Source organism: Lethenteron reissneri, chromosome 60, assembly GCF_015708825.2.
Source record: "Lethenteron reissneri isolate LAM-NWPU_2019-01 chromosome 60, ASM1570882v1, whole genome shotgun sequence".
Taxonomy (NCBI): Eukaryota; Metazoa; Chordata; class Hyperoartia; order Petromyzontiformes; family Petromyzontidae; genus Lethenteron; species Lethenteron reissneri.
The window spans coordinates 4,891,007-4,915,634 of NC_083838.1; the positions used below are offsets into that span (position 1 = coordinate 4,891,007).

The window sequence follows — 24,628 nt, forward strand, 5'->3', positions numbered from 1 at the left end:
ACTCACCAACCGCCCCCCCCACTCACCGCCCCCCCGCCCACTCACCGCCCCCCCACCGCCCCCACCCACTCACCCCTCCCCCACCGCCCCCCCCCCCATTCACCCACCGCCCCCCCCACCCACTCACCCACCGCCCCCCCCACCCACTCACCCACCGCCCCTCCCACCCACTCACCCACCGGCCCCCCCCACCCACTCACCAACCGCCCCCCCGCCCACTCACCGCCCCCCCCCCACCGCCCCCACCCCATTCACCCCCCCCACCCACTCACCCCTCCCCCACCGCCCCCACCGGCCCCCCCCCCCATTCACCCACCGCCCCCCCCCACCCACTCACCAACCGCCCCTCCCACCCACTCACCCACCGCCCCCCCCCCATTCACCCACCGCCCCCCCCACCCACTCACCCACCGCCCCCCCACACCACTCACCCACCGCCCCTCCCACCCACTCACCCACCGGCCCCCCCCACCCACTCACCAACCGCCCCCCCCGCCACTCACCGCCCCCCCCACCCCATTCACCCCCCCCCCCACCCACTCACCCCTCCCCCACCGCCCCCACCGCCCCCACCGCCCCCACCGCCCCCCCCCCCATTCACCCACCGCCCCCCCCACCCACTCACCAACCGCCCCTCCCACCCACTCACCCACCGGCCCCCCCCACCCACTCACCCACCGGCCCCCCCCACCCACTCACCAACCGCCCCCCCGCCCACTCACCGCCCCCCCCCACCCACTCACCCCTCCCCCACCGCCCCCACCGCCCCCCCCCCCCATTCACCCACCGCCCCCCCCACCCACTCACCCACCGGCCCCCCCACCCACTCACCAACCGGCCCCCCCATCCACTCACCCACCGGCCCCCCCACCCACTCACCAACCGCCCCCCCCCCACCCACTCACCCACCGGTCCCCCCCACCCACTCACCAACCGGCCCCCCCACCCACTCACCCACCGGCCCCCCCACCCACTCACCGGCCCCCCCATCCACTCACTTACCGGGCCTCCCACTCACTCACCCACCGGCCCCCCCACCCACTCACCCACCGGCCCCCCCACCCACTCACCCACCGGCCCCCCCACCCACTCACTCACCGGCCCCCCCACCCACTCACCCATCGGCCCCCACACCCACTCACCCACCGGCCCCCCCACCCACTCACCAACCGGCCCCCCCACCCACTCACTCACCGGCCCCCCCACCCACTCACCAACCGCCCCCCCACCCACTCACCCACCGGCCCCCCCACCCACTCACTCACCTGCCCCCCCACCCACTCACCCACCGGCCCCCTCACCCACTTACCAACCGCCCCCCCCTCCCATTACCAACCGCCCCTCCCACCCATCAACCTCTACCCCCCACTGCCCCCCCGATCCAAGTCCCCACCGCCCCCACCGCCACCCCCCAGACCCCCCACCGCCCTCACCGCTCGCCACCCCGAGGTTCAATTAATCGGCGTGTTTTAGGTGTCCATTTCGCACAAGTGCCTGCGTGGTTTTATTGTTGTTGAAAATTATGTTTACAGGGACTCCTCTACTTACGAACGAGGCCAAACGTGAATTGTACTATTAAACAAATTAAATGATATTCACTTTACTCTTTGGTTTTGTCGGTAAAGTCACGTAGGTAAAACAAATAAACCCGTAAAAACAAAGTTTTTCACTATAAATCCTTTATATGCGTGCCGGCTAGAGTCCTCTCGTCCTCTGGCTTGAGATGGCTGCCACCTATGGGTCAGATGATTGCCAGTATTAAGAAATTGGTAATTAAATTAAATAATAAAAATTCCCTAAAAAGTGTAACATTTTGGAAAAAAAATTTCACGAAAAATAAATTGTCACGCACAACGAGTCTGTGTGCAAAATGTCAGCTCGATTGGATCACGGGAAGTGGGTTAAAAAACGACTGAAAGATTTGCACGGTCGTAAGCGCGCAAGCAAGCAAGCAAGTGAACTTAATATAAAGGATTTAAAAAGAAAATAAATCAATTAAATTAAATCACGACGTTTCGGAGGCAACACAAGCTTCCGTCTTCAGGTGGCACCGTCACAGCAAAATTACGGTAACAAGTGAAGAGAGCTCTAAGAGACACGATATATGATATACTGGTTGTCTTGCAGTATACTGCAGTAAACTATAAGGCTGCTATAATTGTACAGCCATTTCCATTTCTTTCAGTTATATATTCCCAGCTTGATTAGCCCCTATTTTAACCAACTTAAACCAACTTCTTGGTTCTTTCGGTAAAGTCACGTAGAATGGAAATAATAAAATAATAAAAATAAAACATAATAAAATATATTGTTTTAAATAAGAAAAATAAAACATAATAAAGTATATCATTTTATTATTTACATTCTACGTGACTTTATTGAAAGATCCAAGAATACGTTCAGTTTCGATTTAAAGCTTTCGTGACTGCAGGGATTCATCTTCTTGGTTCTTTCGGTAAAGTCACGTAGAATGGAAATAATAAAATAATAAAAATAAAACATAATTAAATAATTCTCACGACGTTTCAGCCACAGCGCAAGCAGCCGTCCTCAGGTGGAGAACAGGTCTGTCGAGAAGACAGAGGCTGAATGACACACCCCAGGCTTGGAGCGACTATGTAAGCTGGGATGGAGGGGAGAAGAGCGCCTTGACAAAATAATTTGCATATCAAGAGGAATTTAGCATTTTTATGGGAAGTGCAGATATGCGATTAGTACTACTTGTGAAATACGTAGGAGGTTTGGCGGGGGGTTTAAAGTCATTATGCCCGTGCATTATGCAGGATTAGCAGCATCAAAGGGAGGGGATAGGGGTAACATTAATAAAGGGAAGGAATATTAATAGTTCAGTTTTCAGTTTCATTTATTAGCTATAGCCCTGTGAGCCATTCGGCTCTTGAATTGGGTGCAACCGCAACAAACAAAAACCGTGAGCAAGAAAACATCTTAAAATGACTTCGCGCAAACAGAAAAATCCAGGAAAAAACAGCAGTCTTCCAGAAAAAGCAACGCATATTCAAGTTCAAGTTCATTGATTAGGTGTAGCCCTGTGAGCCATTCGGCCCTCGAATCGGGTGCAACCGCAACAAGCAAAAAATAAAAATACGAACAAGAAAACATCTTAAAGTGAATATGTGACTAAGTGCAAACAGAAAATCCAAGAAAAGATAGAAAAATATTGAAGAAAAAATTAACCCGTAAAAACAAAGTTTTTCACTATAAATCCTTTATATGCGTGGCGGCTAGAGTCCTCTCGTCCTCTGGCTTGAGATGGCTGCCACCTATGGGTCAGATGATTGCCTGCCACCATTAAGCAATTGGTAATTAAATATAATAATTTTTCCTAAAAAGTGTAAAGTTATGGAAAACATTTTTTACGAACATTAATTGTCACGCACAACGAGTCTGTGTGCAAAATGTCAGCTCGATTAGATCACGGGAAGTGGGTTAAAAAACGACCGAAAGATTTGCACGGTCGTAAGCGCGCAAGCAAGTGAACTTAATATAAAGGATTTAAAAAGCACCGTACACCAACGCTGTGTGCAAAAATCCCAGTGGGATGCCAAAAGGCAGGTTAACTTAGCCCTCCCCACGGCCCATCCTGGCTCTTCCCCCCCCCCCTAACCAGTATATAATCTCGTGTCTCTTAGAGCTCTCTTCACTTGATACAGCAATTTTGCTGTGACGGTGCCACCTGAAGACGGAAGCTTGTGTTGCCTCCGAAACGTCGTGATTTAATTTAATTGATTTATTTTGTTTTTTTACCTACGTGACTTTACCGAAAAAACCAAGTTACCAGTCTAACAGAGTTAGACTGGTAACTTTAATCTAAATTGTCTTATGGTTGTTATTGTGTTTGACTTGCATCCCACTGGGATTTTTGCACACAGCATTGGTGTACGGTGATTTTTCTGCAATATTTTGCTGTTTTTTCCAGGATTTTTCTGTTTGTGCCAAGTCACTTTCAGATGTTTGTTTGTTGCAGTTGCACCCGATTCAAGTAGCCGAATGGCTCACATGGCTGTACAAAATCAATGAAATTGAAAACTGATACTAACCGTATTCTTAGGTTTTTTCGGTAAAGTCACGTAGGTAAAACATCAAAATTAATAAAAAATAAAATAAAGATCATGACGTTGCCTCCGAAACGTCGTGATCTTTATTTTATTTTTTTTATTAATTTTGATGTTTTACCTACGTGACTTTACCGAAAAAACCTAAGAATATGAATCCTTGCAGTCACGAAAGTTTCAAATCTAGAATTGATACTAACCGGCTTGGCAAATTTATTCCGGAAGTCTGAAAACACAGGCTTCTGTCCGGCACTGCTTACACGCAGAGGGGATTTGTTAACCGGCGGCGGCGCGCGCGCGAGATTTGAATTAAAAAAATAATTCAAACTTTTGTGTGCGCCACGTGACCGGCGATCGCACCAATAGGAGCGCGCGACGGCTCAACAGCTGCTCGTGACGTCGTCCGTTCAAACAGCGAACTGCGCGGGAGAGATGGAGACGCTCGGCTCGGGAGCGGAGGAGGACGGTGAGGGTGGTGGTGGTGGTGGTGAGGGTGGTGGTGGTGAGGGTGGTGGTGGTGAGGGTGGTGGTGAGGGTGGTGGTGGTGGTGAGGGTGGTGGTGGTGGTGAGGGTGGGGTCTGGTGGTGGTGAGGGTGGGGGTGGTGGTGGTGAGGGTGGTGAGGGTGGTGGTGGTGAGGGTACGGGGTCTGGTGGTGGTGAGGGTAGGGTCTGGTGGTGGTGAGGGTGGTGAGGGTGGTGGTGGTGGTGAGGGTGGTGGTGAGGTTGTGGTGGTGGTGAGGGTGGTGGTGGTGAGGGTGGGGGTGGTGAGGGTGGGGGTGGGGTTGGGGTGGTGGTGGTGAGGGTGGTGAGGGTGGTGAGGGTGGTGTGGTGGTTGGTGGTGAGTGGTGGGTGGTGAGGGTGGTGGTGGTGAGTGGTGGGTGTAGGGTGGTGGAGGGTGGTGGTGGTGAGGGGGTGTGTGGGTGGTGGGGTGAGGGTGGTGGTGAGGGTGGTGGTGGTGAGGGTGGTGGTGGTGTGGATGGTGGTGGTGAGGGTGGTGAGGGTGGTGGTGAGGTGGTGGGTGGTGGGGAGGGTGGTGGTGAGGGTGGTGGTGAGGGTGGTGGTGGTGGGAGGGTGGTGGTGAGTGGTGGTGAGGGTGTTTGGGTGGTGGTGATGAGAGTGGTTGGTGGTGAGGGTGGTGGTGAGGGTGAGTGGTGTTGTGGTGTGGTGATGAGGGTGGTGGTGGTGGTGGTGAGGGTGGTTGGTGGTGGTGTGGATGAGGTGGTGGTGGTGGTGAGGGTGGTGGTGGTGAGGGTTGAGTGGTGGTGATGGGTCGGTGGTGGTGGTGGGTGGTGGTGATGGTGGTGAGGGTGGTGGGGTGAGTGGTGTTGGTGGTGAGGGTGAGGGGGTGGGGGTGGTGCAGGGTGGGGGATGGTGGTGAGGTGGTGGGTGAGGGTGGGTTGTGGTGGGGAGGTGGTGAGGGTGGTGAGTGTGGTGGTGAGGGTGGTGATGGTGAGTGGTGGTCGAGGGTTAGGTGAGTGGTGGTGAGGAGTGGTGGTGGGTGGTGAGGGTGGTGGTGAGGGTGGTGATGGTGTGGTGGTGAGGGGTGGTGGTGAGGGTGGTGGTGGGGGTGGTGGTGAGGGTGGTGGTGAGGGTGTGGTGGTGAGGTGGTGGGGTGGTGAGGGTGGTGGTGAGGGTGGTGAGTGGGGTGGTGGTGAGGGTGGTGGTGAGGGTGGTGGTGGTAATGGTGGGGTGAGGTGGGTGAGGTGGTGGTGGTGGTGTAGGTGAGTGGTCGGTGAGGGTGGTGGTGAAGGTGGTGGTGGTGAGGTGGTGGTGGGGTGGTGGTGAGGGTGGTGGTGGTGGTGAGGGTGGGGTGGTGAGGGTGGTGAGTGGTGGTGGTGAGGGTGGTGAGGGTGAGGGTGGTGGTGAGGGTGGTGAGGGTGGTGGTGGTGAGGGTGGTGAGGGTGACGGTGGTGGTGAGGGTGGGGGTGGTGGTGGTGGTGAGGGTGGTGGTGGTGGTGATGAGGGTTGTGGTGGTGTGGGTGGTGGTGGTGAGGGTGGTGGTGGTGAGGGTGGTGGTGGTGAGGGTGGTGGTGGTGGTGGTGGTGAGGGTGGTGGTGGTGGTGAGGGTGGTGGTGGGGGTGATGGTGATGGTGGTGATGGTGAGGGTGGTGATGGTGAGGGTGGTGGTGAGAGTGGTGGTGGTGGTGGTGGTGAGGGTGATGGTGAGGGTGGTGGTGAGGGTGGTGGTGGTGAGGGTGGTGGTGGTGAGGGTGGTGGTGGTGAGGGTGGTGGTGGTGAGGGTGGTGGTGGTGGTGGTGGTGAGGGTGGTGGTGGTGGTGAGGGTGGTGGTGGGGGTGATGGTGATGGTGGTGATGGTGAGGTGGTGATGGTGAGGGTGGTGATGAGAGTGGTGGTGGTGGTGGTGGTGAGGGTGGTGAGGGTGGTGGTGAGGGTGGTGGTGGTGAGGGTGGTGGTGGTGAGGGTGGTGGTGAGGGTGGTGGTGAGGGTGGGGGTGGTGGTGGTGGTGAGGGTGGTGGTGAGGGTGGTGGTGATGGTGGTGGTGAGGGTGGTGGTGAGGGTGGTGGTGGTGGTGAGGGTGGTGGTGGTGAGGGTGATGGTGAGGGTGGTGGTGAGGGTGGTGGTGGTGAGGGTGGTGGTGAGGGTGGTGGTGAGGGTGGTGGTGAGGGTGGGGGTGGTGGTGAGGGGTGGTGGTGGTGAGGGTGGTGGTGAGGGTGGTGGTGGTGGTGGTGAGGGTGGTGGTGAGGGTTGTGGTGGTGAAGGTGGTGGTGGTGAGGGTGGTGGTGAGGGTGGTGGTGGTGGTGAGGGTGGTGAGGGTGGTGGTGGTGAGAGTGGTGGTGGTGAGGTTGGTGAGGGTGGTGGTGGTGAGGGTGGTGAGGGTGAGCGTGGTGGTGAGGGTGGTGAGGGTGGTGGTGGTGAGGGTGGTGAGGGTGAGGGTGGTGGTGAGGGTGGGGGTGGTGGTGAGGGTGGTGGTGGTGGTGATGAGGGTTGTGGTGGTGAGGGTGGTGGTGGTGAGGGTGGTGGTGGTGAGGGTGGTGGTGGTGGTGGTGAGGGTGGTGGTGGTGGTGAGGGTGGTGGTGGGGGTGATGGTGATGGTGGTGATGGTGAGGGTGGTGATGGTGAGGGTGGTGGTGAGAGTGGTGATGGTGGTGGTGGTGAGGGTGGTGGTGAGGGTGGTGGTGAGGGTGGTGGTGGTGAGGGTGGTGGTGGTGAGGGTGGTGGTGAGGGTGGGGGTGGTGGTGAGGGTGGTGGTGAGGGTGGTGGTGAGGGTGGTGGTGAGGGTGGTGGTGAGGGTGGTGGTGGTGGTGAGGGTGGTGGTGAGGGTGGTGGTGAGGGTGGTGGTGAGGGTGGTGGTGATGGTGGTGAAGGTGGTGGTGAGGGTGGTGATGGTGATGGTGGTGAGGGTGGTGGTGAGGGTGGTGGTGAGGGTGGTGGTGATGGTGGTGGTGGTGGTGAGGGTGGTGGTGGTGAGGTTGGTGGTGAGGGTGATGGTGAGGGTGATGATTATGGTGGTGGTGGTGGTGATGGTGGTGAGGGTGGTGGTGAGGGTGGTGCTGATGGGGGTGGTGAGGGTGGGGGTGGTGGTGAGGGTGGTGGTGAGGGTGGTGGTGAGGGGTGGTGGGGGTTATGATGATGGTGAGGGTTGTGATGATGGTGAGGGTTGTGATGATGGTGAGGGTTGTGATGATGGTGAGGGTTGTGAAAATGGTGATGGTAAGGGTGGTGATAATGGTGATGATAGGGGTGGTGATAATGGTGATGGTAGGGGTGGTAATGGTGGTTGATGGTGATGATGGAGTTGGTGATGATGGGGGTGGTGATGGGGGTAGTGTTGATGGTGATGGGGTGGGGGTAGTGGTGATGGGGATGGTGATGGGGGTGGTGATAGTGATGGGGGTGGTGATGATGGGTGGTGGTGGTAGTGTTGATGGGGAGGGTGATGGGGGAAGTGGTGATAATGGTAGTCGTTGTAAAGTTAGTGTTGATGGGCGTGGTGCTATTCATGTGTGTGAATGAATATCGCTGATGCGTGCCAGACTCAAAATCTGTATTTAGTCTGCAGGAATCCTATGAGCCATGAAGCTCTTTTGCGCAGATGCTCAGCAGTTCACGAATGTCCAGTGTGATCGCAGCATGTGCATCCGTCCCCGCAAAGCGTGCATTGCGTATTCTTAGGTTTTTTTCGGTAAAGTCACGTAGGTAAAAAATTAAATTAATAAAAGTAAAATAAAATAAAAATCACGACGTTTTGGAGGCAACACAAGCTTCCGTCTTCAGGTGGAACCGTCACAGCACGATAGCTGTATCAAGTTAATGAGGTTTACAGCAATCGTGCTGTGACGGTTCCACCTGAAGACGGAAGCTTGTGTTGCCTCCGAAACGTCGTGATTTTTATTTTATTTTTATTTTACTTTTATTAATTTTAATTTTTTACCTACGTGATTTTACCGAAAAAACCTAAGAATATGAATACTTGCAGTCACGAGAGCTTCAAATCTAGAAGAAAAAAACGTGCACTGCATGTCTTGGTGAATCCACGTCTCACTCTCTCTCCGTCTCCCTGCAGGTTTCACCGCACACGCCAAGGACAAGCGAAGCTATGTCATCGCGAGCCAGGAGGAGCTGGTCCGCCAACTCGAGCGCCTGCCCTCCTCGGGCTGCGTGGAGTTCCCGGACGTGTTCCACTCTCCGCACCTCTCGTACTACGAGCGCTTCAAGGTGTACCAGGACTACATACTAGGTGACCTGCGGCGTTAGCGTGCGCGCTGTGACTCTCAGACACAGCTGGGAACCCTGAATAGCAATCTCTTCTCCCTTGCCCATTCTTGGAAACTACTCTCTGCCCCCCGCCCTCGCCCCCCAGCTAGGATCAGGTCTCGCCCAGACACCTATCACTACCCTAACTCCTATCACTACTCCAACCCCTATCACCAATACTTAATTTGGAGCTATCACCAACCCAACCGCTATCACTACCCCAACCCCTATTACTACCCCAACCCCTATTACTACCCCTATCACGACCCCAACCCTTATCACTACCCCAACCCCTATCACTACCCCAACCCCTATCACTACTCCAACCCCTATCACTACCCTAACCCCTATCACTACCCCAACCTCTATCACTACCCCAACCCCTATAACTACCCCTATCACTACCCCAACCCCTATCACTACCCCAACCCCTATCACTACCCTAACCCCTATCACTACCCCAACCTCTATCACTACCCCAGACCCCTATCACTACCCCAACCCCTATCACTACCCCAACCCCTATCACTACCCAACCCCTATCACTACCCAACCCCTATCACTACCCCAACCCCTATCACTACCCCAACCCCTATCACTACCCCTATCACTACCCCAACCCCTATCACTACCCCAACCCCTATCACTACCCCAGCCCCTATCACTACCCTTATCACTACCCCTATCACTACCCCAACCCCTATCACTACCCCTATCACTACCCCAACCCCTATCACTACCCCTACCCCTATCACTACCCCTATCATTACCCCAACCCCTATCACTACCCCAGCCCCTATCACTACCCCAACCCCTATCACTACCCCAGCCCCTATCACTACCCCTATCACTACCCCAGCCCCTATCACTACCCCTACCACTCCTTAACCACTCCCACCTGTACCTCCTGTCACCATAACTACACCACCACTTTTCATAACCCCACTCTTTATTTTAAACATTGTCATCTCCCGTACAATTGTATAGCCTTCTATTAAGGCCGTATGTCCACATAATACATGTGTGTATGTACACATACTTGTGTGTATGTACACATATATAATGTGGAGTTTCCCGCTTCCAGGTTGTGAGAGGCACCAACTGCACAGCAAGAGATTTACAACTCCACTGGACAAAACGGCGAGCGGTGCAATAAACTTTACAGCACGGTAGCGTCATCGCGTGGTTCTAGAACAAGTTTCAACGTGAATCCCATTCGCGCTGTTTGTTCACTAAGCCCGTGCATCACGTCCGATTGGTACGGTTGGCTATGTACGGGGCGAAAGAAGTTCCAACATGGATACGTACTGCACATAGACTACCAAGACTGCACCTCCGATGAGCAGTTGGCTGCGTATGGTGCAAAAGAAGCTCAAGTTGAAAATTAATTTCTGTTTATTTCTCCGTTCGCACTCTTCCAATGGAGTTGTAAATCCTCCAGTTTATACTCGTAGATGAAAACACACACACACACGGTGTAACTGATATTGACCAAAGCTCCCACTACTGAAAAATTACCTGCAGATTCCTCAATTGGGATCACGCATAGCAGCAAGTCACTTCTGAATAAGAGCCGTTTGGCTCAGTGGGCCTTGCCTGATAAAATAAAAAAACGCTTCGACTTATTAACCGTTTCGGCCTGACGGACGACGTGTTTGCGACAGGCGACTGCCGTCCGTCCGAGGTGCGGGGCTTCATGGGCGAGTACCTGGAGGAGACGGTGGAGTCATGCGGGTGGAGCGCCGTGTGGAGGACCGGAGCTTTCGACGTCCTCGTGGAGGTGAGAAGCAACTTAATTGCCCACAACCGCTTTGTCCGCATCGGAGCGAGCGGTTGCTCAACAAGGACGTGTCTGGAACGGCCAAGAGGCCACGGGCCGCTCTTGACATTTCGGGGCAGTCGTTCAAGTTTCAAGTTCAAGTTTCATTTATTTGGTATAGCCCTGTGAGCCATTCGGCTCTTGAATCGGGTGCAACTGCAACAAACAAAAACATGAGCAAGAAAACATCTTAAAAATCGAAGAAAAGACAGCAAAATATTGCAGAAAAAGCACCGTACACCGATTGTCACCGGAAATGCATTCACCGTGAGAAACTGTGACGGCTTGGGCGGGCAAGGGAATGGAGTTCTCTTACCAATCAAATCAAGCCTTGATGTATGCTGAACAATGATTGGTCTACAGCAGAGGTCGCAAACGGGTTTTGATTCTTTACCCGTACCCGGCCGCACCAGGGTCGCAAATGGGTACCCGTACCCGTACCAGGGTCGCAAACGGGTACCCGTTCCCTACCCGTACCCTACCCGAAATGAGTGACAAACGGTGACTCACCAGTGACTCACGGCCTACCCGTACCCGGCCGCACCAGGGTCGCAAACGGCTACCCGTACCCGTACCCGGCTGGGTACGGGTAGCCGGGTATCGGGTAGGCTATTAAGACAATAAACAGTGTGTGCCATAAAGAAGTTTATAAGTCCGTCCTTTAAAACACTACATAGGTATAAAGCTGGAGACCTTGAAAAATAGCTCTGTGGCACACGATAGCAATTTAACAACTCGTCCTTGATGTGATGGGGGAGGTAATTCAAGGTTTTTATCTTAGCTGTGGAAGCCATACGTCCTCACCTAACACCACGGACAGCACCTGACAGGTTGTACGTGTGCACGTTGAACCTCTTTCGCGCCGTACGTAGCCAACCGCGCTCATCGGAGGTTGCGGTTGTTTTGACGCCGCTGCAGCTGAGGCGTTCTATTGGCCTGGGAGTTTGGTGAATCGCAGAGACGCATCCCCCTCCCACGCCCTCTCTCACAGGTGCAGGCAGTCTACTTTGACGACCTCAAGGCGCTGGTGACTCTGGCTGAGCCGTTGCTGTTCGAGTACTCCGCCGCGGCGGCGGCGTCGGCGTCGTCGTCGTCGGCGTGCGATTCCCCGTGCCGTGTCGGCACCCCGGAGGCCACGGCTGCCGCTCCCCCGCCGTGTCGCGGCGAGGCAGAGCAGATCCTGGAGCGGTCTGGCGGGCGCGTGGACCTGCGCGACCTCTGGGTGGTGTACGACGATTCGGGCCGGCTGGACCGCACGGCGCTCGCCATCGAGCACGTCCGGTGAGCGCTCCACGCAACGGGCCTCGATGAACCCTTTCCCGTTGCGATGACGTACGCGTGCCTCGGCGGTTTATCTTGCGATTCCGCTACAATGATGTGTGCGTACGTCTTCGAAACGAAATCGGAAGAAGAAATCGACTAACTTTATCGATACCGAAGCTCCCACAATGCCATGCGGGAGGGCGTGTGGCAGAGGTCGCAAACGGGTTTTGATTCCTTACCCGTACCCGGCCGCACCAGGGTCGCAAATGGGTACCCGTACCCGGCCGGGTACGGGTACCCGTTCCCTACCCGTACCCTACCCGAAATGAGTGACAAACGGTGACTCACCAGTGACTCACGGCCTACCCGTACCCGGCCGCACCAGGGTCGCCGGGTATCAGGTAGGGTACGGGTATCGGGTACCCGGTTGCGACCTCTGCCGTTCGACCTCCGAATTTTCGTTCGGTGTCCGGGGCAAAAAATGTTCGTAAATATCGTTAGAACACCGATTTGTTCGAGTTCTGGTGCGTCCGATCTCCCAGGTTCTACTGTACTTACAAAATATATATACAAATAAAACAAAAGTGTTTTTTTATTATCCTACCAGATAAAACCCCACTGAGCCGTTGGCTTATTTTTCAGAAGCGCCCTGGCCACAAGTGGTGGCTCAACGAAGTGGCGGCCGTGCCATGGTCTTGTGGAAACAGCCGGGGATGCCGGAGGGTTCCCCACCATTCAAACGAGGGGGGAACATTGGGCAGTGGCCTGACCTCACGTCCCCCAAAAATAGAATGTGCAATTATTCTTCTTTTTATTCTCAGCCCAATGGGCTTTTTACTCGGGAAATAAACGTCAGATTCATCTTCTTGGTTCTTTCGGTAAAGTCACGTAGAATGGAAATAATGAAATAATAAAAATAAAACATAATAAAATAATTCTCACGACGTTTCGGCCACAACGCAAGCAGCCGTCCTCAGGTGAAGGAAAGAAGGAAAGAACCAAGAAGAAAAATAATTTTCACTTATTTTATTCTGTTTTATTTTTATTATTTTATTATTTCCATTCTACTTGACTTTACCGAAAGAACCAAGAAGATGAATCCCTGCAGTCACGAAAGCTTTAAATCGAAATTTAAACGTCTGATTCTGAAACACGTTCCTTCGGAGTGGGCAGGTAGGAACTTGGTTGGACAGCGCATTCGTGCGATCCGTGTCACGCGGCTCAAGCTGCGTGGGGCGGCGCGTCACGTGGTGCTGAGACCGCCCGAAGCGCTCTACGAAATACAAATCGAGGGCGTGGCTATGCACGACAGACAGACAAATAATCCCTGGTGGGCAGTGTGGAACTGTTGTTCCTTCCTGTATTAACCCCGTAATTATATTTGCCCATCGATCAGTCACTCGGTGTTTTTGTATTGTTTGCAGTTGTAACTTGCTGACCCGCCAATACCTGACATCTTTGATAAAGAGCTTTGTAGCTCATCGGATTGATCCTCCAGTCTAAATAAAGATTCTGATTCGGTATGAGCTACGAAATAAGCTTCTTCATGCCCGAGCCATCCACATCACACTCGCTCACTTACTTGAGCCACCATTTTTCAATGAAGGGAGCGTGACGCCCGGCAGTCACGTGACCTCCGTCTGCGATCTGATTGGAAGTTGCCGTCCGAGTCGAGAGAGTCACATGATGGTGTATGTGTGTGTCTCTGTTCATGATTATGTGGGGAGCGGTGGTGCAGCGGTCAGCGCGCTGCACTACGAACCCGGCGACCCTGAGTTCGATTCCCGCTCATAGCCAACAACAGTGACGATAATTTGAACCGGTCCTAGGCCTCTCCTAGGTCGACTCAGCCTCAAATGAGTACCTGGTGCAGTGTGATTATGTGGGGAGCGGTGGTGCAGCGGTTAGCACGCTGCGCTACAAACCCGGCGACCCGAGTTCAATTCCCGCTCATGGCCAACACCAGTGACGATTATCTGAACCAGTCCTAGGCCTCCCCTCGGTCGACGCAGCCTCAAAGGAGTAGCTGGTGCGGTGTGTAAACATCACCACAGGGCAGATAAAGGCTGGGCATTGTGTTGGCCACCCACCCCCTCGTGTGCTGTGCCGGCCTTCATAGGTGCTGCTCGCTAACAGCACTTACCCCGACAGTCTGTTAAGGCTACGCGGCGGATCTTTGTCTTTGTTCCGAATCACTATTTTTATTACACCGCTTATTTACGTAGGAAATGCCTCGCTGATCGTCGAGACTTTATTTCGCGGAAGTGTACTCCTAAGTTTGTGTTCACCGCTCGGAACTCACAACAGAGATGAGCCTCTCTCCCCATTGCTCGTAAGACGCTGTCTTCCCGACAGACCTGTTCTTCACCCGAGGACGGCTGCTTGCGTTGTGGCCGAAACGTCGTGAGAATGATTTTATTATGTTTTATAAGTCACGTAGAATGGAAATAATAGAATAATAAAAATACAACATAAAATATATTTCATTATATTATTATATTATTCTTATGTTTTATTTTTATACTCTATTATTTCATTATATTGTTATATTATTATATTATTTTCTGATGTTTTATTTTTATTATTTTATTATTTCCCTTCTACGTGACTTTACCGAAAGAACCAACAAGATGAACCGGGAGACACTTTGCCTTTCGGCGCGTAATCACGTGACACATCTCGCGTTCCGTTTGATCGCTTGTTGTGATCACTGTAATTGGCACGCGTTGGTGATTGACCGGGGCGTGCGTTTTGTCTTTTAGTTTCTTCCTGGGGCACATCTGGAGGGCGTGGGACGAGGAAGATGACGACGATTACGATTACTTTGTGAGATGCGTCGATCCAAGACTCAAACTGTAAGGACGAATATCTTTGCGTTTAACTCACGTGACGTGCTGATGGTGATGACGTGGCTGTAGGTTCTATGGCGTGCTGATGATGATGATGTGGCTGTAGGTACTATGGCGTGCTGATGATGATGACGATGACATGGCTGCAGATATTACGACGTGCTGATGATGATGACCACGACGTGGTAACTGCAGCTACTACGACGTGCTGATGATGATGACGACGTGGTGGCTGCAGGTACTACGACGTGCTGATGATGATGATGACGTGGTGGCTGCGGGTATGACGACGTGCTGATGATGATGATGACGATGACGATGACATGGCTGCAGATATTACGACGTGCTGATGATGACGACGACGACATGGTGGCTGCAGGTACTACGACGTGCTGATGATGATGATGACCACGACGTGGTGACTGCAGCTACTGCGACGTGCTGATGATGATGATGATGACGTGGTGGCTGTAGATATTACGACGTGCTGATGATGATGATGACGATGACAACGACGTGGTGGCTGTAGGTACTACAATGTGCTGATGATGATGATGATGACATGGCTGCAGGTACTATGACATGCTGATGATGATGACAACGACGTGGTGGCTGCAGGTACTACGACGTGCTGATGATGATGACGTGGTGGCTGTAGATATTACGACGTGCTGATGATGATGACGATGACATGGCTACAGATATTACGATGTGCTGATGATGATGATGACGATGTGGTGACTGCAGGTACTACGACGTGCTGGAGGGGCGCCTCCCGGCGGGGCTGGTGAGCGAGTACGCCCGCCTGCGCTCGCACTTCGACGCCACCTACGCCGAGTTCTGCCTCCTGCGCGGCTCCATCACGGAGGGGACCGACGCCGAGGAGATGGAGCAGGACGGAGCCAAGGTGGCCCGCGGCGTGGAGCTCTACGAGAATCTGGAGACCGCCAAGCGCAAGCTCCAGATCATGGAGAACCCAGTGCTTCGGTGAGAAGGGCTGCGACTTGTGACTGCTGTTTGTATATCTAAAAATATAGAAGGGAAATGTGTGTGTGTTGTTGTCTGTTCGAAATGTTTAGCGTACTTCCCGACATGCAACAAATTTTAAATTTGGCATGTGGGTAGCTTCCAGACTGTACACAATGCCGAAAGTATAAAAATAGGCTTTTGTATTTTGGGGGGAGGGCGCAATAATGGATATATTTTGCACGGCAAGTGAGCGGTGACATCTGTGATGTGCTTTGTCTGCCTAGCGTCACGAGCGCTTTGGATTACAAACATGTTTCCGGAACGAATTATGTTCGCAATCCAAGGTTTTACTGTAAAACTAAACTATTTTTTTAATCTTCTTGGTTCTTTCGGTAAAGTCATGTAGAATGGAAATAATAAAATAATAAAAAGAAAACATAATAAAATAGGTGTTTTATTTTTATTATTTTATTATTTCCATTCTACGTGACTTTACCGAAAGAACCAAGAAGATGAATCCCTGCAGTCACGAAAGAAGCTTTAAATCGAAATTTTATGTTTTATTTTTATTATTTTATTATTTCCCTTCTACGTGACTTTACCGAAAGAGCCAAGAAGATGAATCCCTGCAGTCACGAAACAAGCTTTAAATCGAAATTCTTTCTTGTATCTTGTCCTGCTGCTGCTGTCTCCGCCCGCCCCCTGCTCAGCTTCGTGCTGGGATACCAGGCGAGTGCGGGGGGAGAGGCGCGAGTGGCGCGCGGACCCCGGTCCGACGGCGCCGTGACGGCGCACGTGGTGGTGCGCTCCGTGTCGTTCGCCACGCTCGGCGCGCTCACCCGCTCGCTCGCCGAATCGCTCGGCGCCGGCGTCGGCGACGAGCAGATGATACACGTGAGTGTTGGACTGGGGGCGGGGGTGTGGCGGTGGTGACGTGGCCCTCCGCGGTTCAGATCCGGCAGGTCTCCCCAGTTAATGCCGCGGTGTGTATTTTGACCGTGGAAATTAGAGCGTAGTAGTGCTACGTACATCGCCCCACGCCGAGTCTCAGAGATTGTAGTGGTAAGCACGGTACAAGCAATACAGTAACTTTTTACATCTGTCTGTACGTTTATTTATGCAAATTTTACACAGTAAATTTAAAACGCCAAACCCCCCCCCCACCCCCCCAAAAAACATACACGCAACAGCTAAAAATGTAACATCAAGCGAGAAGGTGCAAAAATAAGCTGTTTAAAATAATGACGGCGAGTGATTATCCGACTTTTTTGAAAATCCGGCGCTCTCCTTCCGAAGTCGCCGGATAACACTGGTCAACACACTTTTTCTGGCATGAGGTATTCCAACGGGTTGAAGGTAATTTTGGGGTGCTGATTCCAAATCTGGAATCGGTTTTTGTCTATCAAACATCTCCTAGCCACCGTGATGATGATGATGAGAGAGAGAGACACGCAAACTCCAAATATACAGCAGCAGGCGTCAGGGTCGGTATCGAACCCATGGCCTCCTGCACACCAGGCGAGGTAGTTAACATCTCCTAGCCACCGTGATGATGATGAGAGAGAGAGACACGCAAACTCCAAATACACTGGTCAACACACTTTTTCTGGCATAAGGTATTCCAACGGGTTGAATGTAATTTTGGGGTGCTGATTCCAAATCTGGCATCAGTTTGTGTCTATCACATCAGGTTTTTTAGATATCAAATATTGCATTTTCAATAAAAACTGCGGAAGAAAAATATGAAATAAATGTGGATATCTACATAAAATGATATTATAAACAAACTATCATAAAAATGCAGCTCCGTATTTTAACACTAAAGCAGTCACTGACTCGCAACAACTTGCAATCATAAGTGACAGAGTTAATTTCGGGTAAAATCAATGAAAATGGGGTATGCCGATAGCATAAAAATGAGATGTGATGGAGCAAATCTGAGATCAGATTTGGAATGAGCACCCTGACATTAGTCTAAAACAGCTGCAAAAGTCCAGGCCAGAAAAAAATGATTTTTTTTTTGTTGACCTGTGTAATCGATGATCGACTGTGCAGAGGAACCGCTCTTAACGACAGTAATTGGTTCCACGAAACCGGTCATGAAGCGAGTATAGGAAATGCACGTTAAAGGCTTAATTCGTTCCAATAGCATTGAACGTTACCCTGGGCTCTGGAGGCCCGTCGTTAAGCGATTAGTCGTTTAAAGAGGTGGTCTTTAAGATGGGTTCTACTCTACGCTACACTATATACTACACATTGGGATCCATGGAGGCCTGTTGTTAAGCGATTAGTCGTTTAAAGGGGTGGTCTTTAAGAGGGGTTCTACTCTACACTACACTATATACTACACATTGGGATCCATGGAGGCCTGTTGTTAAGCGATTAGTCATATAAAGTGGTGGTCTTTAAGAGGGGTTCTACTGTACGCTACACTATACACTACACATTGGGATCCATGGAGGCCTGTTGTTAAGCGATTAGTCGTTTAAAGGGGTGGTCTTTAAGATGGGTTCTACTCTATGCTACACTATACACTACACATTGGGATCCATGGAGGCCCGTCGTTAAGCGATTAGTCGTTTAAAGGGGTGGTCTTTAAGAGGAGTTCTACTTTACACTACACTATACACTACGCATTGGGATCCATGGAGGCCTGTTGTTAAGCGATTAGTCGTATAAAGGGGTGGTCTTTACGAGGGGTTCTACTTTACACTACACTATACACTTTCTCTCTTCCCCTGCCCCCTCTCTCCCCCCCCCCCCCCCCCCCCCCCCCCCCATGGACACGCATGCAGTTCCACAGCAGCCTGCAGGGAGCGCTGGACGCGTGCTACGAGGGAGACCGCATCGTGCTGTGCCCAGGCGTCTACTCCGAGGAGGGCTTCTGCAGCATCGCGGAGTCGGTCAGCATCGAGGGTGGGTGGCCTGAGCCGGCGCCCCTCCCCCCCCTGCACGGCCCCCCCCCCCGCACGGCCGCTCCCCCCCCCCGCACGGCTGCCCCCGTGTGGGCGTGCCGGAAGTTGTAAAGTGCCACTGAGCCGGCTACGGGGGCGGTGGAAGCGCGGGGGGTCGGCAACCTGCGGCTCCGGAGCCTCAATGTAGAGGTGGGATGGGAGGCCACGGGGCGTCCTCAATGTAGAGATGAGATGGGAGGTCACGGGGCTTCCTCAGTGTAGAGATGAGATGGGAGGCCACGGGGCGTCCTCAGTGTAGAGGTGGGATGGGAGGTCATGGGGCTTCCTCAATGTAGAGATGAGATGGGAGGTCACGGGGCGTCCTCAATGTAGAGATGAGATGGGAGGCCACGGGGCTTCCTCAGTGTAGAGATGAGATGGGAGGTCACGGGGCTTCCTCAATGTAGAGATGGGATGGGAGGTCACGGGGCGTCCTCAATGTAGAGATGAGATGGGAGGCCACGGGGCGTCCTCAATGTAGAGGTGGGATGGGAGGTCACGGGGCTTCCTCAGTGTAGAGATGAGATGGGAGGCCACGGGGCGTCCTCAATGTAGAGATGAGATGGGAGGCCACGGGGCTTCCTCAGTGTAGAGATGGGATGGGAGGTCACCGGGCTTCCTCAGTGTAGAGATGGGATGGGAGGCCACGGGGCGTCCTCAATGTAGAGATGAGATGGGAGGTCACGGGGCTTCCTCAGTGTAGAGATGAGATGGGAGGCCACGGGGCTTCCTCAGTGTAGAGATGGGATGGGAGGTCACGGGGCTTCCTCAGTGTAGAGATGGGATGGGAGGCCACGGGGCTTCCTCAGTGTAGAGATGGGATGGGAGGCCACGGGGCGTCCTCAATGTAGAGATGAGATGGGAGGTCACGGGGCTTCCTCAGTGTAGAGATGAGATGGGAGGCCACGGGGCTTCCTCAGTGTAGAGATGAGATGGGAGGTCACGGGGCTTCCTCAGTGTAGAGATGAGATGGGAGGCCACGGGGCTTCCTCAATGTAGAGATGGGATGGGAGGCCATGGGGCGTCCTCAATGTAGAGGTGGGATGGGAGGCCACGGGGCGTCCTCAATGTAGAGATGAGATGGGAGGCCACGGGGCTTCCTCAATGTAGAGATGGGATGGGAGGTCACGGGGCGTCCTCAATGTAGAGATGAGATGGGAGGCCACGGGGCGTCCTCAATGTAGAGATGAGATGGGAGGCCACGCGGCTTCCTCAATGTAGAGATGGGATGGGAGGTCACGGGGCGTCCTCAATGTAGAGATGAGATGGGAGGCCACGGGGCGTCCTCAATGTAGAGATGAGATGGGAAGTCACGGGGCTTCCTCAGTGTAGAGATGGGATGGGAGGTCACGGGGCTTCCTCAATGTAGAGATGAGATGGGAGGTCACGGGGCGTCCTCAATGTAGAGATGAGATGGGAGGCCACGGGGCGTCCTCAATGTAGAGATGAGATGGGAGGCCACGGGGCTTCCTCAATGTAGAGGTGGGATGGGAGGTCACAGGGCGTCCTCAGTGTAGAGATGAGATGGGAGGTCACGGGGCTTCCTCAATGTAGAGATGGGATGGGAGGTCACGGGGCTTCCTCAATGTAGAGATGAGATGGGAGGTCACGGGGCGTCCTCAATGTAGAGATGAGATGGGAGGTCACGGGGCTTCCTCAGTGTAGAGATGAGATGGGAGGCCACGGGGCGTCCTCAGTGTAGAGGTGGGATGGGAGGTCATGGGGCTTCCTCAATGTAGAGATGAGATGGGAGGTCACGGGGCGTCCTCAATGTAGAGATGAGATGGGAGGCCACGGGGCTTCCTCAGTGTAGAGATGAGATGGGAGGTCACGGGGCTTCCTCAATGTAGAGATGGGATGGGAGGTCACGGGGCGTCCTCAATGTAGAGATGAGATGGGAGGCCACGGGGCGTCCTCAATGTAGAGGTGGGATGGGAGGTCACGGGGCTTCCTCAGTGTAGAGATGAGATGGGAGGCCACGGGGCGTCCTCAATGTAGAGATGAGATGGGAGGCCACGGGGCTTCCTCAGTGTAGAGATGGGATGGGAGGTCACCGGGCTTCCTCAGTGTAGAGATGGGATGGGAGGCCACGGGGCGTCCTCAATGTAGAGATGAGATGGGAGGTCACGGGGCTTCCTCAGTGTAGAGATGAGATGGGAGGCCACGGGGCTTCCTCAGTGTAGAGATGGGATGGGAGGTCACGGGGCTTCCTCAGTGTAGAGATGGGATGGGAGGCCACGGGGCTTCCTCAGTGTAGAGATGGGATGGGAGGCCACGGGGCGTCCTCAATGTAGAGATGAGATGGGAGGTCACGGGGCTTCCTCAGTGTAGAGATGAGATGGGAGGCCACGGGGCTTCCTCAGTGTAGAGATGAGATGGGAGGTCACGGGGCTTCCTCAGTGTAGAGATGAGATGGGAGGCCACGGGGCTTCCTCAATGTAGAGATGGGATGGGAGGCCATGGGGCGTCCTCAATGTAGAGGTGGGATGGGAGGCCACGGGGCGTCCTCAATGTAGAGATGAGATGGGAGGCCACGGGGCTTCCTCAATGTAGAGATGGGATGGGAGGTCACGGGGCGTCCTCAATGTAGAGATGAGATGGGAGGCCACGGGGCGTCCTCAATGTAGAGATGAGATGGGAGGCCACGCGGCTTCCTCAATGTAGAGATGGGATGGGAGGTCACGGGGCGTCCTCAATGTAGAGATGAGATGGGAGGCCACGGGGCGTCCTCAATGTAGAGATGAGATGGGAAGTCACGGGGCTTCCTCAGTGTAGAGATGGGATGGGAGGTCACGGGGCTTCCTCAATGTAGAGATGAGATGGGAGGTCACGGGGCGTCCTCAATGTAGAGATGAGATGGGAGGCCACGGGGCGTCCTCAATGTAGAGATGAGATGGGAGGCCACGGGGCTTCCTCAATGTAGAGGTGGGATGGGAGGTCACAGGGCGTCCTCAGTGTAGAGATGAGATGGGAGGTCACGGGGCTTCCTCAATGTAGAGATGGGATGGGAGGTCACGGGGCTTCCTCAATGTAGAGATGAGATGGGAGGTCACGGGGCGTCCTCAATGTAGAGATGAGATGGGAGGCCACGGGGCGTCCTCAATGTAGAGATGAGATGGGAGGTCACGGGGCTTCCTCAGTGTAGAGATGGGATGGGAGGTCACGGGGCTTCCTCAATGTAGAAATGAGATGGGAGGTCACGGGGCGTCCTCAATGTAGAGATGAGATGGGAGGTCACGGTGCTTCCTCAGTGTAGAGATGAGATGGGAGGCCACGGGGCTTCCTCAGTGTAGAGGTGGGATGGGAGGTCACGGGGCTTCCTCAGTGTAGAGATGGGATGGGAGGTCACGGGACGTCCTCAATGTAGAGATGAGATGGGAGGTCACGGGGCTTCCTCAGTGTAGAGATGAGATGGGAGGTCACGGGGCTTCCTCAGTGTAGAGGTGGGATGGGAGGCCACGGGGCTTCTTCAATGTAGAGGTGAGATGGGAGGTCACGGGGCGTCCTCAATGTAGAGATGGGATGGGAGGTCACGGGGCTTCCTCAGTGTAGAGGTGGGATGGGAGGTCACGGGGCGTCCTCAGTGTAGAGGTGGGATGGGAGGCCACGGGGCGTCCTCAGTGTAGAGGTGGGATGGGAGGCCACGGGGCGTCCTCAGTGTAGAGGTGGGATGGGAGGTCACGGGGCTTCCTCAATGTAGAGGTGGGATGGGAGGCCACGGGGCGTCCTCAGTGTAGAGGTGGGATGGGAGGTCACGGGGCATCCTCAATGTAGAGGTGGGATGGGAGGTCACGGGGCGTCCTCAGTGTAGAGGTGGGATGGGAGGTCACGGGGCGTCCTCAGTGTAGAGGTGGGATGGGAGGTCACGGGGCGTCCTCAATGTAGAGATGGGATGGGAGGCCACGGGGCGTCCTCAGTGTAGAGGTGGGATGGGAGGTCACGGGGCGTCCTCAATGTAGAGATGAGATGGGAGGCCACGGGGCTTCCTCAATGTAGAGGTGGGATGGGAGGTCACGGGACGTCCTCAATGTAGAGATGGGATGGGAGGTCACGGGGCTTCCTCAATGTAGAGATGAGATGGGAGGTCACGGGGCTTCCTCAGTGTAGAGATGAGATGGGAGGTCACGGGGCTTCCTCAGTGTAGAGGTGGGATGGGAGGTCACGGGGCGTCCTCAATGTAGAGATGGGATGGGAGGTCACGGGGCTTCCTCAGTGTAGAGATGAGATGGGAGGTCACGGGGCTTCCTCAGTGTAGAGGTGGGATGGGAGGTCACGGGGCGTCCTCAATGTAGAGATGAGATGGGAGGTCACGGGGCGTCCTCAATGTAGAGATGAGATGGGAGGTCACGGGGCTTCCTCAGTGTAGAGGTGGGATGGAAGGTCACGGGGCGTCCTCAGTGTAGAGATGAGATGGGAGGTCACGGGGCTTCTTCAATGTAGAGGTGGGATGGGAGGTGGAGCGCCGGTCATCGCTGGCTGGAAGCCGGTTGGGGGACCCCTTGCCGCGGTGTCTCTCCTCTCTCAGGGTTCGGCGTCGCCGACGACGTGGTGATCGAGATGCGTGGGCGGGGCGACGTGTTCGTGGAGTGCAGCGCGCGGCACGTGACGATCTCCAACATCAAGTTCATCCAGCACGACGCCACCGAGGGCATCCTGCGTGAGTGAGCGACACCATTCATTCATCATCGGCATCATCAGCGTAGCAGCAGCCTGCAGCTGAATCGGCAGCAGCAGCAACATCATCAGCGGCAAGTGATATCATCATCAGCAGCAGCAGCAGCATCGTCATCAGCAGGAACACCAGCAGCATCAACAACATTATCAGTAGCAGTAATATCAGCTGCAGCAGCAGCATCATCATCAGCTGCAGCAGAATCATCATCAGTCGCAACAGTAGATATGTCGACAGCAAGAGCAGCAGCAGAACTAATGTTATCAGCAGCAACAGTTGTAGCATAGCAGTGGCAGCTGCTAAATAATGATTATTTAGCAGCTCCGATTAGCGCTGCCGGCTACATACGGTGCGAAAGGATTTCAACATTCATTAATTCGCAGCAGTCGCATAGTTATCACCACGAGCAGTCGCTGTCATTAGCAGCAACGGTGGTGAAATGCGCGTGCCCCCATGTGACCGTCCCGCCCCTAGGTGTGCTCCGTGGAGAGACGGAGCTGCACGAATGCGTGCTGCAGTGCGAGACCTCCGGGGTCACGGTGAGGCCCAAAGCCCACCTGACCTTAAAGAACTGTGACCTCTACGGGGCAAAGGTGAGCGTTCATGCCACAACCTTCTTGTTCCAGTTCAAGGTCAAGGGGTCGTTGCGGCCGGCCAATGCTGCCGATCAGAATCGGAATTGTTTATCCTGGAGAAATCCGATGGGCTTACGAAGCTCCCATGGACATGGTGAATTGGACTCCCATGGTAAACTGGACTCCCATGGTAAACTGGACTCCCACGGTAAACTGAACTCCCACGGTAAACTGGACTTCCATGGTTAACTGGATTCCCATGGTGACCTGGACTCCCATGGTGACCTGGACTCCCATGGTGACCTGGACTCCCATGGTAAACTGGTCTCCCACGGTAAACTGGTCTCCCACGGTAAACTGGACTCCCATGGTAAACTGGCCTGCCAGGGTAAACTGAATTCCCATGGTAAACTGAACTCCCATGGTAGCCTAGACTCCCAGGGTAAACTAAACATTTATGTGATGAGATGGTTTCGCGAAAGAGACCTTGTCCTACTGATTTCGTTCATGTCTGGGTGTGTGCGCGTGTACGAGGAGCGATAGTGCAGCGGTCAGCGCGCTACACTACGGCCCGAGTTCGATTCCCGCTCTCAGCCAACACCGGCGATGATTATTGAATCGGTCCTAGGCCTCCCCTAGGTCGACTCGGCCTCAAACGAGTACCCTAGTGCGGTGTGTAAGCATCCCCACGAGGGAGACAAAGGCGGCCGGGCACAGTGCTGACCACCCATCCCCCTG

At 54.0% G+C, this 24,628-nt stretch overlaps 1 protein-coding gene across 1 annotated transcript in view; it reads left to right on the forward strand.

Moving 5' to 3' along the window:
* Window positions 1-4,441: 4,441 nt before the first annotated feature.
* SHCBP1 (SHC binding and spindle associated 1) overlaps window positions 4,442-24,628 on the forward strand; it is a 40,045-nt gene continuing 19,858 nt past the window's right edge. Inside the window, exons 1-10 of the mRNA XM_061576078.1 lie at window positions 4,442-4,539; window positions 8,599-8,772; window positions 10,454-10,569; window positions 11,600-11,889; window positions 14,634-14,726; window positions 15,468-15,707; window positions 16,400-16,583; window positions 18,485-18,605; window positions 23,169-23,300; window positions 23,790-23,908. Coding sequence (XP_061432062.1) covers window positions 4,506-4,539; window positions 8,599-8,772; window positions 10,454-10,569; window positions 11,600-11,889; window positions 14,634-14,726; window positions 15,468-15,707; window positions 16,400-16,583; window positions 18,485-18,605; window positions 23,169-23,300; window positions 23,790-23,908 — 1,503 coding nt within the window. The 5' untranslated portion in view covers window positions 4,442-4,505. The remainder of the gene's footprint in view (window positions 4,540-8,598; window positions 8,773-10,453; window positions 10,570-11,599; window positions 11,890-14,633; window positions 14,727-15,467; window positions 15,708-16,399; window positions 16,584-18,484; window positions 18,606-23,168; window positions 23,301-23,789; window positions 23,909-24,628) is intronic.